The sequence below is a fragment of the Bombina bombina genome, chromosome 6 (assembly GCF_027579735.1).
Source record: "Bombina bombina isolate aBomBom1 chromosome 6, aBomBom1.pri, whole genome shotgun sequence".
Lineage (NCBI taxonomy): Eukaryota > Metazoa > Chordata > Amphibia > Anura > Bombinatoridae > Bombina > Bombina bombina.
In genome coordinates, this window is record NC_069504.1 from 253,806,568 (window position 1) to 253,825,896 (window position 19,329).

The following is a 19,329-nucleotide window of genomic DNA, read 5'->3' on the forward strand; positions in this document are numbered from 1 at the left end:
ACACTTAAAAACACACTCAGATGCACACACAAACACTCTGAAACACACTCAGACACACACAGAAAAACGCTCAGACAAACACACAAAAACACTCAGGCACACACACTCAGGCACACACACAAACACTCGGAAACACACTCAGACACACACAGAAAAACACTCAGACACACACACACACACACACACACATAAACTCAGACACACACACACAAAAACACTCAGACACACACACAAAAACTCAGACACACACCCACAAAAACTCAGACACAAACACACACATACAAAATATGTAATCTGTACTGCATTAATTATAAAGCTCATGCCTAGAGCTGCTCCCTGGCTCAGCAGAGCATCAAATGAAAGATAAACAGAGCACTCTAAAATAAATCACTAAAGAAAAGGTTTAGGCGTGCAAACTATAAAAATTCTGCTCTCTGACTCTGTTCCAAGTCTGTCAGTGCACAGCCCCGGGCCACGTGCCTACCTCTTCTTATGGCCAATCACCTCTGCACTCTGCCCACCCCCAGACCCCCGCCCGCCCTCCCCTCCTACCTCTTCAGTGTGCATTTAGTGTACCGTAACCATACCGGTCTGGTGGGCATTATATGTGGCTCCTTCACTTTAGAGACAGTGTCAGACAGATGCGGTCAGGTGCCAGGCATCCCCCTCACGATTTCCGGTTCCCGTTTAGAGAGACAGCACAGCAGTGAGTGACTCCACTGCTCCACACGTCACTGAGCAGTGAGCACAGATAGGCAGGCAGGTTTAGGCTAGCAGCGTAACTTTTCAAGCCCCACGGCACGCCCACAACATTCATAGTGAAATTGGGCAGGGGAGGAGCAAAGTACAAACAAGCAAAAGCAGCCGGGAAAACTATTTGTGGAAATTGCAGCACTGGCTCAAGGGGCAAAAAAATTAAGTGTCTACAACTTCCCCAGTCCAACTAATGTTCACAAATGCTGGCCCCTCTAATAAAAAAAATCTATGCATCTCTACATTATATTTCTTTGAATTTCAATAAAATTTAAAAAAAATAAAAAATTCTGGTGGTGTCACCCCCTGGAGGGTGTCACCCGGGTGCGGCCCGCACCCCCCTAGTGATGCCACTGGTTCTGTGTAATACTATTAGTAATAATGTTTTACTTTGAGTTTCAAAAAACTTTTTCAGCTGTATTGTGGATTGTGCTCGAGTGCAACACTGAACTCACCGTTGTAATATTAGCTCAGTGAGTGCACTAATAACGCCTGCAGCGCAAACCATTAAAAGTGTACGTAGGGTTGCCACCTTTAGTTCAGGCCAAACCCGAACACTCTTGCACTGCGCACAGCAACATTTCTTTGCATAAATAGAACATAAACACAAACTCGTAGATATTCACACTCACACATACTTTCTCACAAACGCTCGCACTCTCATACACACTCTCTCCCACACAGTCACTAACACACACACATATCACATACTATCACATATTCACACTATCACACACACTCTAACACACACTCACACACACACAAAGACACTAATGTTCTCTCTCTCTCACACACACAAAGACACTAAAACTCACACACACTCTCACACACTAACACACATTCTCTCACACAAATACTCAACTACACGCACTCTTTCACATACAGACTCACACACACACACACACACACACACACACAGAAAGACACTGACAAACACAAAGACACACACACAAAGACACTCAGACACACATCCACACAAAGACACACAAAAGACACCTTTATGGCTGTAGCTGCTTTCCACCAAACACTGACATTTGCATGTCCGGGCCTGACTCAGCCACAAGCCTGGGCACACAAATGGAAACCCAAACTGTCATTCCTGGATAGGTGACAACCCCAAGTATAGAATGCACTAAAAAGTATAAGATGCTGTGATTAAAATTTTTAACCATCCACTTGAAATACCAGATTATGCATTATTCTTAGTGTGAGGCCGAATGCAAAATAATAGACATTACCAGTTGCACTCCACTTGTTATCTAACCCTAAAATTTTGATAAAGACAATGATAATATAATACATTTCTTGCTACAACTGACAGAATAAGACTGCCACCACATCTGCTGTAAGCTAATGAAATATATATTTTTGTTATATCCTCTGAGTGGGTGGCAAGCCTATAAATTGGGATATTTTTCCAATATTCTATCCTTTCACAGCTCGGAATCCTGGCTCTCAGACAAAGAAATGAGGAAACATAAAATTTTTATGTTTACATCCTTAGCATTTCTGTATAAAAGTTTAAACATAAACTGACAATGTCTATAAAACATCCAAGGTAAATGCCTCATTTCAACAATCTCTGATATATTTATAACAGGCAATCACATTGGGAAGATGCAGTCCAATTTTTAAAATAATCCACTTTTTATAATATTTTTTATTACTGTCATATTTTCTTTAAAAATGTTTTCCCAAAATGCTAAATAATAACAATAATGATAAATGATGTTATGAGATTTTTGGAACATCATTATATTATGACAAAATAATTGCCATATTACTAGGTATAATACTGCATCTAGGGCCAAATACACAAACTGAAATGGAAACATAGCAAATATGCAGACATTCTTTATACTCACAGTTTGATAAGGGAAGGCAGTGATGAAAATGAGTTGGGTTCAATGAAAGCAATTTTGTTCCATGCCAGGTCTCTATAGATAGAAAACAATAATAGCAATAAGAGAGATTTGAAACATGACTGCATATTTTTAGTTCCGGTAAAATAATGAAATAACTTAAAGACAGAGCATTCAATTTTGTATACCTAAGTAGGATTAGAAGCTCATCCCAGCTCATCCCAGCAGAGATGCCAGTCATATTGCTGGGTATAGCACTATTCAGGAACCGGGGTGCACTAAAGGTGAACTTGTTCTCTGTAGCACGCCACCTACAAAAATGCTCACGCACTGCTGAACGTGCCTGGAGGAAATCCCGCTCTGAACCTGTTTTCCTGCACTATAAGTTCATTCTTTACTCTTACACCTCTGCCCTTCGCTTTGCTAAGCATACATACTTCTCTTCCCTTATATCCACTCACTCTTCAAACCCTAAAAGACTCTTCTCCATTTTAAACTCTCTCCTCTACCCACCTGCACCACCCTCATCGTCTGTATTCAGTGCTCAAGACCTTGCTGACTATTTTTTCAATAAAACACTTGCCATCCAAAGAAACATCCCAACACAAACCAGCAATCTCCCAACTTCGCTCCCAGTCAACCCCTCTGCCACTCTCTGCACCCTCCTCCCAACCACTGAGAGTGAAGTGACTTCCCTTTTGTCTTCCTCACACCTCACTACCTGCTCACTTGACCCTATTCCTTCACATCTAATTCCCCCTCTGTCTCCCACCCTCACTCCGGCTCTTACTCACATATTCAACCTATCCCTTTCTACCGGCTCATTCCCTGACTCCTTCAAACATGCAAAGGTCACCCTCATCCTCAAAAAACCCTCCCTTGACCCTAACTCCCATGCAAACTACCGCCCCATATCACTGCTCCCGCTAGCTTCAGAATTCCTTAAAAAATAAGTTTGCGATCGCCTAACCCAATTCCTGTCCTCCAACTCATTGCTCGACCCCCTGCAATCTGGCTTCCGTCCCCAACACTCAACTGAGAGTGCCCTCACCAAGGTTACTAATGATCTCCTTTCTGCTAAAAGCAAAGGCTTTTACTCTATACTCATCTTACTTGACCTCTCTGCTGTCTTTGACACTTTTGACCATCCCCTTCTCCTACGGACTCTCAGCTCTCTTGGGGTCTGTGACACTGCCCTCTCCTGGATCCACTCCTATCTCTCTAACAGATCCTTCTCCATCTCTTTTGCTGGTGACTCCTCCTCTCTTTTGACTCTGTCTGTTGGAGTACCTCAAGGCTCTGTCCTGGGTCCTCTACTCTTCTCTATTTACACTTCTTCACTGGGTAAACTTATCAACAGCTATGGCTTCAGCTATCATCTTTATGCTGATGTTACCCAGATCTACCTTTCCACCCCTGAACTCTCTCCTTCTGTCAATTCTCACATCAGCGACTGCTTATCTGCCATTTCCTCCTGGATGGCCTCTCACCACCTAAGAATAAACATGTCCAAGACCGAACTACTTCTAATTCCCCCCTCTAACTCTACTCCAGTTTCTAATTTTTCTATCACTGTTGGCGGCACCACTATCTCCCCATCACCCCAAGTCCGCTGCCTCGGAGTCACGCTTGACTCAAATCTCTCCTTCACTCCCCACATCCAATTTCTCTCTTCATCCTGCCGCAACCACCTATGCAATATCTCCAAAATTCATCCGTTTCTAAGTGCTGAAACTACTAAACAGCTAATCCACTCCCTGGTAATTTCCCAACTTGACTACTGTAACAACTTACTAACTGGCCTCCCTCTCTCGTGCCTCTCTCCCCTCCAATCCATCCTAAATGTATCTGCCAGGCTAATCCACCTCTCTCAACGCTCTGTTTCTGCTGCACCTCTATGTGAGTCCCTTCACTGGCTCCCCATTCACAACAGAGTTAAATTTAAAATTCTCACCCTGACCTACAAAGCCCTCACCAATACTGCCCCACCCTACCTGTCCTCACTTATCAACAACTATACTCCTGCCTGCCCCCTAAGATCCAACAATGAACTGCTTCTTGTGCCCTCTACCATCACCTCCTCTCATGCTAGACTACAGGACTTCTCTCGTGCAGCACCAACCCTCTGGAACGCACTTCCTCATGCTGTCAGACTTGCCCCTAACCTCTCCTCCTTTAAACGTTCCCTAAAGACCTTTCTGTTCAGGGAAGCTTATCACCCGACTTATTAACAAACTAACTTCACTTAACTAACAGTTGCCCTCTATCTCCTCACTAATATCATTCTCACCTTTGCAGTCCCCACCTCCTGTTTCCCAACCTCCTACCCATCTAGATTGTAAGTTCCCACGGGAATAGGGCCCTCAATTCCCCCTGTATTTTGCCTGTAAAATTTTGTCTTTTATCGTATTGTTTCTCCATTGTACTGTTATCCTTGTACCCATGGGCAGCGCTGCGGAATCTGTTGGTGCTTTATAAATAAAGAATAATAATAATAATAATAGCAGGAGGGCTAAACATAATCCAGGTTGTGAGGCCAATGGTTTTATTTGGCTTCTGGATACTAGGAGTAAGGCTATGGCAGAAAGTGCATCAAAAGAGGTGTAGGAACTTATAAATAGCGCCGGAGAACACTATTTGGTGCTTGTTTTTTTTTTCTTTGATGATGTCCCTAGTGTTCTTATTCCTGACCTCCCTTTTCTGGTGTAACATTGGCCTGTTCCCTGGACCTGTGTTTTGGAGAATTCTTCTGGTTTCCCCCTGTGCTCCATGACCCAGCTACTGACATACTTGCTTGTTCCTGAAGGCCTGAATCCTGACTACTCTCCTGATTACTCCTCTGGTATCTAATAACTACTCTGGTTACTAATCTTGGCCTGTACCTGACTACTGCTTCATGTTCATTTCCTTTATATGTAAATCTAGAAAATACAAAGGTAACCTTTCATTCTGTTATTACCAAAACCAGGAAACGTCCATTTTATCTACTTGATCATCCAAAAAACCTCCTAACCCTATATATGCCTCTCTCTTTCTGCTTGAGTCAATTTATGCCTAACTAAGCACAAACCTATTTAGAAAGGGAACAGAAAGGGGTATTACCCTGAAATGAGAGGCATAAATAGAAAAATAATGGCAGGTAGGGCAGCCCTTCTTATAATTCTACTAGAAAAGATAGAGAAGGAAAAAAATGGAGGCATACATAAAAATATACACACTCACCAATTAGCTACACAGTTGCAAGAAATAATAAACATACACCCTGAATCTCAATGTGTATTCTGGAGCTGAACCAAATCATCATGAAAATGTATTGGGTACTTGGGAATTAACTGAACCAACTAAATATGTATAGGTTACAGCAGACAGTGTACACAGTGCAGATAGGCTACAGTAGGTAGAGCCCCCCCCCCCCCCCCCCACACACACACCACTATTCTGTTGTTTCTACAGAATCATGCTGCCTGGTTTGGATAAAAAAAAAACAAAGCCAGACCCTAGGGATAATTATCCTAAAGACAGTTTCTAAAGCTGTAGGCAGGGGTCCAACAATAAATAAGGTTTGTCCTGATCCTTGTACCTCTATAAAGCCCAAACTCCAAGCAGCTAGAAACTGAACCACCTCAAGAAAGATGAGGAAGTATATATGTATGGTGAGGGTTCCTATCCTTTCAAACTCCTGGGAGACACTTTCTACTTCAATGGTCAGATGACTGATGTGGTTTATAAGAGTGTACAAAAACAAAGCAGTACTTAACATATAATACAGTTTTAATACCCTACAATGAGTTTATCAAAACTATAACAAACATGCAGTATTGCTATTAATAATTTGCATTTTAATTTGTTGTCTGTAACTGTAAAAAATACAACTCATTAAACCTTCTACTAATCTTGTCCAGATAAAAACAAAATTAAAAATTACAAATAATTGAATAACAGCACTATGACATAAATGTACTAAACATTTACAAAACGCACGCAGTACTTAATAAATGTAATTATAGTTTGAACCAAACAGCAAGTAACCTAGGATCAAATGACTGACGATTTGTGAAATACTCACAGCGAACGCAGTACAGAAAGTTGCTGAAAGGTGGTAGATCTAATTTCATAGACTTCGTTATGGCCCAAATCACTGAAAGGAAAATTATAAGTGGTTTTCAAAAAAGCATGAAATTCCCTGGATTTTAGAAAGCGTGACTATTCTATTTTCACTAGCACATAATTTTACTAAGATAGTAAAGGGAGGGCCTACTATGCTCTCCTTTATTTCATACTATATACACAGCCATTACACAGTAATGCTTTTTTTAAGTAATGTGATATGCTTGCTGACTCAGTGAGTGATTGATCTCTGTATGTAAAACACCTGCACTTGTAAGTCATACTTACATCTTTTGAAGCCGTTGACACCCAGAAAAGCTTGGCAAATCCTTTATCCGATTATATGATAAGTCTCTTTAAAAAAAGGAACATAAATTTAAAATACAAAGTGATGATGTGTACAAGCAAAGAATCATATCACCATAGACATAATTTGGAAAGCTTGGCCTAAATGAGATTAAAATAATAACTCCTTCCAAAACACATTGATCAAAATGTTATTTTCACAAACAATATATTTTTTTTTAGGTAGATGGGGTTACATAATATTTGGTAAAAATGCATTTTTTTTTTATTGAAAATTAGAATTACGCTATGGATGTGTAGGTAAAAATACAAGGGACAGATTTTAATGATTTATTTTCCAAACAAAAATGACAAAAATAATTTAAAGATAGAAACACAGATTGAGGCAGTAATTACAATACAGAAGGTACAATGGGTGTGTCCATATTTCCTTTGGAAGTCAAAACTAAATTTCACAATAAGCCTAGAATATCCCTTAACCCCTTAACGACCGAGGACGTGCAGGGTACGTCCTCAAAAAAAAGGCAGTTAATGCCTGAGGACGTACCCTGCACGTCCTCGGTGTGGAAAGCAGCTGGAAGCGATCCTGCTCGCTTCCAGCTGCTTTCCGGTTATTGCAGTGATGCCTCGATATGGAGGCATCCTGCAATAACCCCCCTTGGCCATCCGATGCAGAGAGAGCCACTCTGTGGCCCTCTCTGCACCGGACATCGGTGGCCGGTATCGTTGGTGGGTGGGAGCAAGTCTGGGAGGCGGGTGGGCGGCCATCGATGTACCCAGTGGAGTGGAGGGGGGCGGGATCGGGGGCGGGAGGGGCGGGAGCGCGCACGGGAGCGCGCGCGTGCACGGGGGGCGGCGGGCGGGCGCGTGCACGGGGCGGGAGCGGGAGGGAACCGCTACACTACAGAAAAATCAAGTTTAAAAAGTACTTGAATTAAAGTGTAAATAACAGCTAATTGATGTGGAAGGGGTGGGGGGTTGATCTTGGGGGGGGGGGGAAGCTACACTGCAGAAAAGGGTTTTTATTTTAAAAAAAAGGCACATTATTCACTAAACTGGGTACTGGCAGACAGCTGCCAGTACCCAAGATGGCGCCCATTAAGGCAGAGGGGGAGGGTTAGAGAGCTCTTTGGTGGGGGATCAGTAAGGCTGGGGGCTAAGGGGGGATCCTACACAGCAGCATATGTAAATATGCTAAAAAAAAAAAAAAAAAAAAAAACCCAAATATAGCTTTTATTTTAGTACTGGCAGAGTTTCTGCCAGTACTTAAGATGGCGGGGACAATTGGGGGGTGGGGGAGGGAAGAGAGCTGTTTGGGAGGGATCAGGGGGTCTCATGTTTCAGGTGGGAGGCTGAGCTCTACACTAAAGCTAAAATTAACCCTGCAAGCTCCCTACAAGCTACATAATTAACCCCTTCACTGCTAGCCATAATACACGTGTGAAATGCAGCGGCATTTGGCGGCCTTCTAATTACCAAAAAGCAACGCCAAAGCCATATATGTCTGCTATTTCTGAACAAAGGGGATCCCAGAGAAGCATTTACAACCATTTGTGCCATAATTGCACAAGCTGTTTGTAAATGATTTCAGTGAGAAACCTAAAATTGTGAAAAATTTAATGTTTTTTTTAATTTGATCGCATTTGGCGGTGAAATGGTGGCATGAAATATACCAAAATGGGCCTAGATCAATACTTGGGGTTGTCTACTACACTACACTAAATCTAAAATTAACCCTAGAAGCTCCCTACATGCTCCATAATTAACCCCTTCACTGCTGGGCATAATATATGTGTAGTGCGCAGTGGCATTTAGCAGCCTTCTAATTACTAAAAAGCAACGCCAAAGCCATATATGTCTGCTATTTCTGAACAAAGGGGATCCCAGAGAAGAATTTACAACCATTTAAGCCATAATTGCACAAGCTGTTTGTAAATAATTTCAGTGAGAAACATAAAGTTTGTGAAAAAATTTGTAAAAAAGTGAACGATTTTTTGTATTTAATCGCATTTGGCGGTGAAATGGTGACATGAAATATACCAAAATGGGCCTAGATCAATACTTTGGGATGTCTACTAAAAAAAATTATATACATGTCAATGGATATTCAGAGATTCCTGAAAGATATTAGTGTTCTAATGTAACTAGCGCTAATTTTGAAAAATAATGGTTTGGAAATAGCAAAGTGCAACTTGTATTTATGGCCCTATAACTTACAAAAAAAGCAAAGAAGATGTAAACATTGGGTATTTCTAAACTCAGGACAAAATTTAGAAACTATTTAGCACGGGTGTTTTTTGGTGGTTGTAGATGTGTAACAGATTTTGGGGGTCAAAGTTAGAAAAAGTGTGTTTTTTTCAATTTTTTCCTCATATTTTATAATTTTTTTTATAGTAAATTATAAGATATGATGAAAATAATGATATCTTTAGAAAGTCCATTTAATGGCGAGAAAAACGGTATATAATATGTGTGGGTACAGTAAATGAGTAAGATGAAAATTACAGCTAAACACAAACACCGCAAAAATGTAAAAATAGCCTTGGTCCCAAACGGACAGAAAATGGAAAAGTGCTGTGGTCATTAAGGGGTTAAGGGGAAACTAAAGTCAAAATTAGACTTTCATGATTCAGACAGAGCATACAATTTTAAGAGATTTTCCAATTTACTTAAATTATCAAATTGTGCACTTCTTATATGCTCACTTTCTGAGGCATCAGCTTCTACTGAGCATGTGCAAGAGTTCACAGTGTAGAAATATATCAGTCTTTGATTGGCTGATGGCTCTCACATGATACAGGGGGCTGGCAAATTGAAGTCAATTTTGAAATTTGTTAAAAAAAAATGTACTGTTCATTTAAAATTAAAGTGCTATTGCATAGTCCTTTTTATTATGCACTTGATGTTTATGCAATTCTACTGTATTTAACAGCCCTTTAATATATATATATATATATAAGTTTCCATCATATAACCTACCTCCCTGCTCTCCACTAAGCTATACATAATGGGCTAGATTCATGGAGCATCTTTTATAGTATTTAGTTATAGTATATATATATATATATATATATATATATATATATATATATATATATATATATATAGTTGTGTTAAGTGCCCCAGTACATGGTATCTTGCACAGCAGATTAGAACCACTAGCAATAATTAAAGATGGAGGGCAGGTTCTCTAATTCAGAACTTGTCCATTTGCAAAATTTTATTTTAGGGGTGGTTACAAATTTGTCTGAATTCTTAAATTTTTAATTTACAATGTTGTGGTAATTTTTTTCAGCAACATACTTACAGTATTGAAATCATTGCCCATTGATTACAGCATAGAACATTATCCAAAGAAAGAAAAAGAATGCAATAAAAATAAACTCTCTCTTACATTGTTTGCCATTTTAAAGTGGCCACTGAAAGCCTCCTTTCAGTGGCATCATCATTTACAAAGGGGTTGTGGATGTGACTGGGCTCCTTGTCGTGCACAACAATTCCAGCTTGTGCCTAGCAAATTACACACGAGCAGTGTGTGTAAGCTAACTTAGGGCTTGTCTCCTTTGAGCCGTAATTAGGTTTGCGCGAGGTGATCACAAATAAGGAGCACAGACGTTAAACGTATGTTTTATAGTGTAAGGTTGGGTTACCATTGTAACTAATTAGATTCCAAGAAATCCAACGTCGGATGGAAGCCTTAACAAAATGTTAACTTACACCTGCATGAAAAGAGCGACTGCACGCAATGCGCAAAATATTTCAATGGAATCCTGGTACTAAAATGGAGCTATTAACTACTTTTAGCTGTTGGCCACGTTAGCAGTTTACGGCTCCATTTTGTTACAGCTCAATGGAAGCGAGCCCTGAGTCTGCCTTTTAGAACAAGGAACTAAACTAATTGTCGATGTAACAGAAATATACTTGTTGGAAGAAGGTCCATTTGTTTAAAATTACCCTGTTCTTCCTGTTTTAAATGCCCTCCACACTGCTTGTTGTATTGTGCATGTGCAAAAAAAGTACTCTCAAGCACGATAGTGTGTGCTAAATACACCTTAGGGCACGGTGACATCAGGTAGGAGGTGTCCGGTGGCCATTTCAAAAAGGCCAATGCTGGTAAACATACTCGATTTTGACTGCATGCAAAAAATGACTGATCCTTGGGAAAAGTACACAATTTTCAAAGCTTAACTTGTGATCCATTAAGTGGCATAAGAACCCCACATTTTCTGTAATAATGTCAGACAAGTATACAACTAGCATTAGTTTCTGCTTTTCTGCATTGTTTATCTTTTGAAATAATAATTCCCAAGTTATGATTATCTTTTGTTACTATAATTAAATTGCTACTAAGTGTAACCTTTGGGTGTTTGCATGCTAAAAGTAATATTTAAAAGTCGCTGAGGGTAAATCCTGACCATGTCAACTCTGTCACAGATGATTGTATTTTCAGCACGAAAACAATTTCCCTTCCCTTGAAGCCCAGAACCAGTATGACTAATGAATAAGTATAATTAAATAGTTCCAAAAACTGACCCATGAGGCACAAAACTGCTGACTACCCCTTGTTTAAAAGCACTCAATTAATTGAAACTGTCTTCCCTTGAAACAACAAGCTGGTATTTAATATATATGAAATTATAATGCCCAATAACAAGGAACGCTTATAGAAATAAACAAATAAATAAATAAATTAATGTAAGAATAATGAAAGAAAAAAAAGCTAAGTCATGGTCGTAAATTTAAAAATGTAGATATGCACTCTTCAAAGAATATTAATATAAAATAAAAGAGTTTAAAACAATTTGTATTTTTTTAAAAAATAAAACTATTTTGATATTTGATAACAAAAATATACCTAATTGTTGCCATCCCATATAATAAACTATTTAATAGCAGTGAATGTGACATTTAACCAACTAATGTCATTGATATTTAGCAGACAGTGCAATTTCAAAATATACCTGTGGTTTATGCATTCTCTACTAATGCACAAATACATTCACAAGGAATATATATATATATATATATATATATATATATATATATATATATATATATATATATATATATATATATATATACTATATATATATATAAATATATATATGTATATATATAAAAAACTGAAATCAGCATTATTTACTTTTTGGTTCCATAGTTATATTATTTAATTCTAAAGAGAACCTCAGGACTCGATGATTGAAAGCTCTCTGGGCTGGCGAGATTATTAAAGACTTCTCACTAGTCCTTCTATTTCCCTGGTGGAATGATCTATAGCCACTTTTTACCCTGAAAACAGGTTGTCTCGCTAAGGGACATATACTGCATTTTCGAATGAAAAATGCACAATAAAATTCGTATTTTAAACATCGCACAAAACAAAAATTTGAACCAATCGCACAAAAATAAGCAGGGAAAAATTGTATTGTTAAGGTGCATCAAATATCGTATTTTAACCAAAAAGTTAAATTTGTATTTAATCCCTATCCAGCGAGCTCCATTACTTTTAATAGGAGCCATCTCGCCACTTGCAGGGACTGCCCCTTTTTCTACAATCATTCCACCGGAGCAGCCCTGCGAGAGTTCGCAAGAAAAAGTTGGTTTGAGCTTGCAAAGTTTATATCATCGAGCCCAGTGTATCTGAAGAGGCCCAACTGTGATGCAGTTTTTATATTGCATAGTTTAAAGTTACATGAAACCCAAAATATTTATTTCATGATTCAGATGGAGCATACAATTTTAAACAACTTTCCAATGTATTTCTACGATCTAATTTGCTTAGTTCTCTTGATATCCTTTGTTGAAAATCATACCTATGTAGGCTCAAAAGCTTGGAGCTAGCTGCTGATTGGTGGCTGCTTATATATACTTTTTGTCATTGGCTTACTGATGTGTTCATCTAGCACCCAGTAGTGCATTGCTCCTATATAAAGGATCTAATAAAGGATACCAAGAGAATGAAGCAAAATTGACAATTGAAGTACATTGGAAAGCTGTTTAAAAATATATGCTCTATCTGAATCATACAAGAACATTTTGGGGTTTCATGTCCCTTTAAGGGATAAACTGTTCATGCATCCTAGATGTATTCACTGGCTCAAGTATGTTTTAGATTCACAGACCTAGATTTGGAGTTTGGCGGTAGCCGTGAAAACCAGCGTTAGAGGCTCCTAACGCTGGTTTTAGGCTACCGCCGGTATTTAGAGTCACTCAAAATAGGGTCTAACGCTCACTTTTCAGCCGCAACTTTTCCATACCGCAGATCCCCTTACGTCAATTGCGTATCCTATCTTTTCAACGGGATCTTCCTAACTCCGGTATTTAGAGTCGTTTCTGAAGTGAGCGTTAGACATCTAACGACAAAACTCCAGCCGCAGGAAAAAAGTCAGTAGTTAAGAGCTTTCTGGGCTAACGCCGGTTCATAAAGCTCTTAACTACTGTACTCTAAAGTACACTAACACCCATAAACTACCTATGTACCCCTAAACCGAGGTCCCCCCACATCGCCGCCACTCGATTAAATTTTTTTAACCCCTAATCTGCCGACCGCCACCTACGTTATCCTTATGTACCCCTAATCTGCTGCCCCTAACACCGCCGACCCCTGTATTATATTTATTAACCCCTAATCTGCCCCCCACAACGTCGCCGCCAGCTACCTACACTTATTAACCCCTAATCTGCCGTCCGCACGCCGCCGCCAGCTACATTATCCCTATGTACCCCTAATCTGCTGCCCCTAATACCGCCGACCCCTATATTATATTTATTAACCCCTAATCTGCCCCCCACAACGTCGCCTCCACCTGCCTACACTTATTAACCCCTAATCTGCCGAGCGGACCTGAGCGCTACTATAATAAAGTTATTAACCCCTAATCCGCCTCACTAACCCTATAATAAATAGTATTAACCCCTAATCTGCCCTCCCTAACATCGCCGACACCTAACTTCAATTATTAACCCCTAATCTGCCGACCGGAGCTCACCGCTATTCTAATAAATGGATTAACCCCTAAAGCTAAGTCTAACCCTAACACTAACACCCCCCTAAGTTAAATATAATTTAAATCTAACGAAATAAATTAACTCTTATTAAATAAATTATTCCTATTTAAAGCTAAATACTTACCTGTAAAATAAATCCTAATATAGCTACAATATAAATTATATTTATATTATAGCTATTTTAGGATTTATATTTATTTTACAGGTAACTTTGTATTTATTTTAACCAGGTACAATAGCTATTAAATAGTTAAGAACTATTTAATAGCTAAAATAGTTAAAATAATTACAAATTTACCTGTAAAAGAAATCCTAAACTAAGTTACAATTAAAACTAACACTATACTATCAATAAATTAATTAAATAAACTACCTACAATTACCTACAATTAACCTAACACTACACTATCAATAAATTAATTAAATACAATTCCTACAAATAAATACAATTAAATAAACTTGCTAAAGTACAAAAAATAAAAAAGAACTAAGTTACAAAAAATAAAAAAATATCTACAAACATAAGAAAAATATTACAACAATTTTAAACTAATTACACCTACTCTAAGCCCCCTAATAAAACAACAAAGCCCCCCAAAATAAAAAAATGCCCTACCCTATTCTAAATTACTAAAGTTCAAAGCTCTTTTACCTTACCAGCCCTGAACAGGGCCCTTTGCGGGGCATGCCCCAAGAAGTTCAGCTCTTTTGCCTGTAAAAAAAAAAACATACAATACCCCCCCCCCCAACATTACAACCCACCACCCACATACCCCTAATCTAACCAAAACCCCCCTTAAATAAACCTAACACTAAGCCCCTGAAGATCATCCTACCTTGTCTTCACCTCACCAGGTATCACCGATCCGTCCTGGCTCCAAAATCTTCATCCAACCCAAGCGGGGGTTGGCGATCCATCATCCGGTGCCTGAAGAGGTCCAGAAGAGGCTCCAAAGTCTTCATCCTATCCGGGAAGAAGAGGCGATCCGGACCGGCAACCATCTTGATCCAAGCGGCATCTTCTATCTTCATCCGATGACGACCAGCTCCATCCTGAAGACCTCCACCGCGGACCCATCTTCTTCCGGCGACGTCCAACTGCAGAATGACGGTTCCTTTAAGGGACGTCATCCAAGATGGCGTCCCTCGAATTCCGATTGGCTGATAGGATTCTATCAGCCAATCGGAATTAAGGTAGGAATATTCTGATTGGCTGATGGAATCAGCCAATCAGAATCAAGTTCAATCCGATTGGCTGATCCAATCAGCCAATCAGATTGAGCTCGCATTCTATTGGCTGATCGGAACAGCCAATAGAATGCAAGCTCAATCTGATTGGCTGATTGGATCAGCCAATCGGATTGAACTTGATTCTGATTGGCTGATTCCATCAGCCAATCAGAATATTCCTACCTTAATTCCGATTGGCTGATAGAATCCTATCAGCCAATCGGAATTCGAGGGACGCCATCTTGGATGACGTCATTTAACCCCTTAATGACCGCAGCACTTTTCCATTTTCTGTCCGTTTGGGACCAAGGCTATTTTTACATTTTTGCGGTGTTTGTGTTTAGCTGAAATTCTCCTCTTACTCATTTACTGTACCCACACATATTATATATCGTTTTTCTCGCCATTAAATGGACTTTCTAAAGATACCATTATTTTCATCATATCTTATAATTTACTATAAAAAAAATTATAAAATATGAGGAAAAATTGAAAAAAAATACACTTTTTCTAACTTTGACCCCCAAAATCTGTTACACATCTACAACCACCAAAAAACACCCATGCTAAATAGTTTCTAAATTTTATCCTGAGTTTAGAAATACCCAATGTTTACATGTTCTTTGCTTTTTTTGCAAGTTATAGGGCCATAAATACAAGTAGCACTTTGCTATTTCCAAACCATTTTTTTTTCAAAATTAGCGCTAGTTACATTAGAACACTAATATCTTTCAGGAATCTCTGAATATCCATTGACATGTATATATTTTTTTTTAGTAGACATCCCAAAGTATTGATCTAGGCCAATTTTGGTATATTTCATGCCACCATTTCACCGCCAAATGCGATCAAATAAAAAAAATTGTTCACTTTTTCACAAATTTTTTCACAAACTTTAGGATTCTCACTGAAATTATTTACAAACAGCTTATGCAATTATGGCACAAATGGTTGTAAATTCTTCTCTGGGATCCCCTTTGTTCAGAAATAGCAGACTTATATGGCTTTGGTGTTGCTTTTTGGTAATTAGAATGCCACTAAATGCCACTGCGCACCACACGTGTATTATGCCCAGCAGTGAAGGGGTTAATTAGGGAGCATGTAGGGAGCTTTTTGGGGTACTTTTAGCTTTAGTGTAGTGTAGTAGACAACCCCAAGTATTGATCTAGGCCCATTTTGGTATATTTCATGCCACCATTTCACCGCCAAATGCGATCAAATTAAAAAAAAACGTTAAATTTTTCACAATTTTAGGTTTCTCACTGAAATCATTTACAAACAGCTTGTGCAATTATGGCACAAATGGTTGTAAATGCTTCTCTGGGATCCCCTTTGTTCAGAAATAGCAGACATATATGGCTTTGGCGTTGCTTTTTGGTATTTAGAAGGCCGCTAAATGCCGCTGCGCATCACACGTGTATTATGGCGAGCAGTGAAGGGGTTAATTAGGTAGCTTGTAGGGAGCTTGCAGGGTTAATATCACATTTAGTGTAGAGCTCAGCCTCCCACCTGAAACATCAGACCCCCTGATCCCTCCCAAACAGCTCTCTTCCCTCCCCCACCCCACAATTGTCCCCGCCATCTTAAGTACTGGCAGAAAGTCTGCCAGTACTAAAATAAAAGCTATATTTGTTGTTTTTTTGTGTTTTTAAAAAGCATATTTACATATGCTGCTGTGTACTATCCCCCCCTTAGCCCCCAACCTCACTGATCCCCCCCAAACAGCTCTATAACCCTCCCAATCTAACTTAATATGCGCCATCTTGGGTACTGGCAGCTGTCTGCCAGTACCCAGTTTAGAAGAAAATATGTTTTTTTATTATTTTTATTACAATTTTCTGTAGTGTAGCTTCCCCCCACACAAAACCAACCCCCCACCCCTCCACGATCTATTTTTGTGCTTTTGCACAAACAAGATTGGGCCCTTTTTCCTATCAATATCCTATCAGTATTTTCCGTAGTGTAGCGGTTCCCACCCGCTCCCGCCCCGTGCACGCGCCCACCCGCCAACCTCCGTGCACGTGCGCGCCCCCGCGCGCCCCCGCGCGCGCCCCCGCCTCCGATCCCGCCCCCCTTGATGGCAGAACATACACCGATGGCCGCCCACCCGCCTCCCAAGTCGGCTCCCACCCACCAACGATACCGGCCATCGATGTCCGGTGCAGGGAGGGCCACAGAGTGGCTCTCTCTGCATCGGATGGCCATGTAAAGTTATTGCAGGATGCCTCCATATCGAGGCATCACTGCAATAACCGGAAAGCAGCTGGAAGCGAGCAGGATCGCTTCCAGCTGCTTTCCACACCGAGGACGTGCAGGGTACGTCCTCAGGCATTAACTGCCTTTTTTTGACGACGTACCCTGCACGTCCTCGGTCATTAAGGGGTTAAAGGAACCATCATTCGTCGTTCAGTCGTCGGCCAGGATGGATGCGGTGGAGGTCTTCAGGATGCTGCCGCTTCGCTCCGGATGGATGCCGCTTGGATGAAGACTTCAATCGGATGGAAGAACTCTTCTGCCCCGCTTGGATGAAGACTTCAGCCGGATCATGGACCTCTTCAGCCCCCCGCTTGGGCTTGGATCAGGACATCGGAGGAGCTCTTCTGGACCGATCGGTGAACCTGGTATGGTGAAGACAAGGTAGGATGATCTTCAGGGGCTTAGTGTTAGGTTTATTTAAGGGGGGTTTGGGTTAGATTAGGGGTATGTGGGTGGTGGGTTGTAATATTGGGGGGCTTGGGTATTGTATGTTTTTTTTTACAGGCAAAAGAGCTGTATTTCTTGGGGCATGCCCCGCAAAGGGCCCTGTTCAGGGCTGGTAAGGTAAAAGAGCTTTGAACTGTAGTAATTTAGAATAGGGTAGGGCATTTTTTTATTTTGGGGGGCTTTGTTATTTTATTAGGGGGCTTAGAGTAGGTGTAATTAGTTTAAAATTGTTGTAATATTTTTCTTATGTTTGTAAATATTTTTTTATTTTTTGTAACTTAGTTCTTTTTTATTTTTTGTACTTTAGCTAGTTTATTTAATTGTATTTATTTGTAGCAATTGTATTTAATTAATTTATTGATAGTGTAGTGTTAGGTTAATTGTAGGTAATTGTAGGTAGTTTATTGAATTAATTTATTGATAGTCTAGTGTTAGGTTTATTTGTAACTTAGGTTAGGATTTCTTTTACAGGTAAATTTGTAATTATTTTAACTATTTTAGCTATTAAATAGTTCTTAACTATTTAATAGCTATTGTACCTGGTTAAAATAAATACAAAGTTACCTGTAAAATAAATATAAATCCTAAAATAGCTATAATATAATTATAATTTATATTGCAGCTATATTAGGATTTATTTTACAGGTAAGTATTTAGCTTTAAATAGGAATAATTTATTTAATAAGAGTTAATTAATTTCGTTAGATTTAAATTATATTTAACTTAGGGGGGTGTTAGTATTAGGGTTAGACTTAGCTTTAGGGGTTAATACATTTATTAGAATAGCGCGAGATTCGGTCGGCAGATTAGGGGTTAATAATTGAAGTTAGGTGTCGGCGATGTTAGGGAGGGCAGATTAGGGGTTAATACTATTTATGATAGGGTTAGTGAGGCGGATTAGGGGTTAATAACTTTATTATAATAGTGGTGCGGTCCGGTCGGCAGATTAGGGGTTAATAAGTGTAGGCAGGTGGAGGCGACGTTGTGGGGGGCAGATTAGGGGTTAATAAATATAATATAGGGGTCGGCGATGTTAGGGCAGCAGATTAGGGGTACATAGGGATAATGTAAGTAGCGGCGGTTTACGGAGCGGTAGATTAGGGGTTAATAATAATATGCAGGGGTCAGCGATAGCGGGGGGCGGCAGATTAGGGGTTAATAAGTGTAAGGTTAGGGGTGTTTAGACTCGGGGTACATGTTAGAGTGTTAAGTGCAGACGTCGGAAGGGTTACCGCATAGCTGAACGCGGCTTTTTTGCAGGTGTTAGGTTTTTTTTCAGCTCAAACAGCCCCATTGTTTCCTATGGGAGAATCGTGCACGAGCACATTTTTTAGGCTGGCCGCGTCCGTAAGCAACTCTG

The 19,329-nt window shown here is 39.8% G+C and overlaps 1 protein-coding gene across 1 annotated transcript in view; it reads right to left on the reverse strand.

Annotated features, from left to right (window-relative positions):
* LGR5 (leucine rich repeat containing G protein-coupled receptor 5) overlaps nt 1-19,329 on the reverse strand; it is a 289,155-nt gene that overhangs the window by 20,308 nt on the left and 249,518 nt on the right. Inside the window, exons 12-14 of the mRNA XM_053716784.1 lie at nt 7,011-7,076; nt 6,682-6,753; nt 2,619-2,690 (exon numbers count right to left, since the gene is read on the reverse strand). Coding sequence (XP_053572759.1) covers nt 2,619-2,690; nt 6,682-6,753; nt 7,011-7,076 — 210 coding nt within the window. The remainder of the gene's footprint in view (nt 1-2,618; nt 2,691-6,681; nt 6,754-7,010; nt 7,077-19,329) is intronic.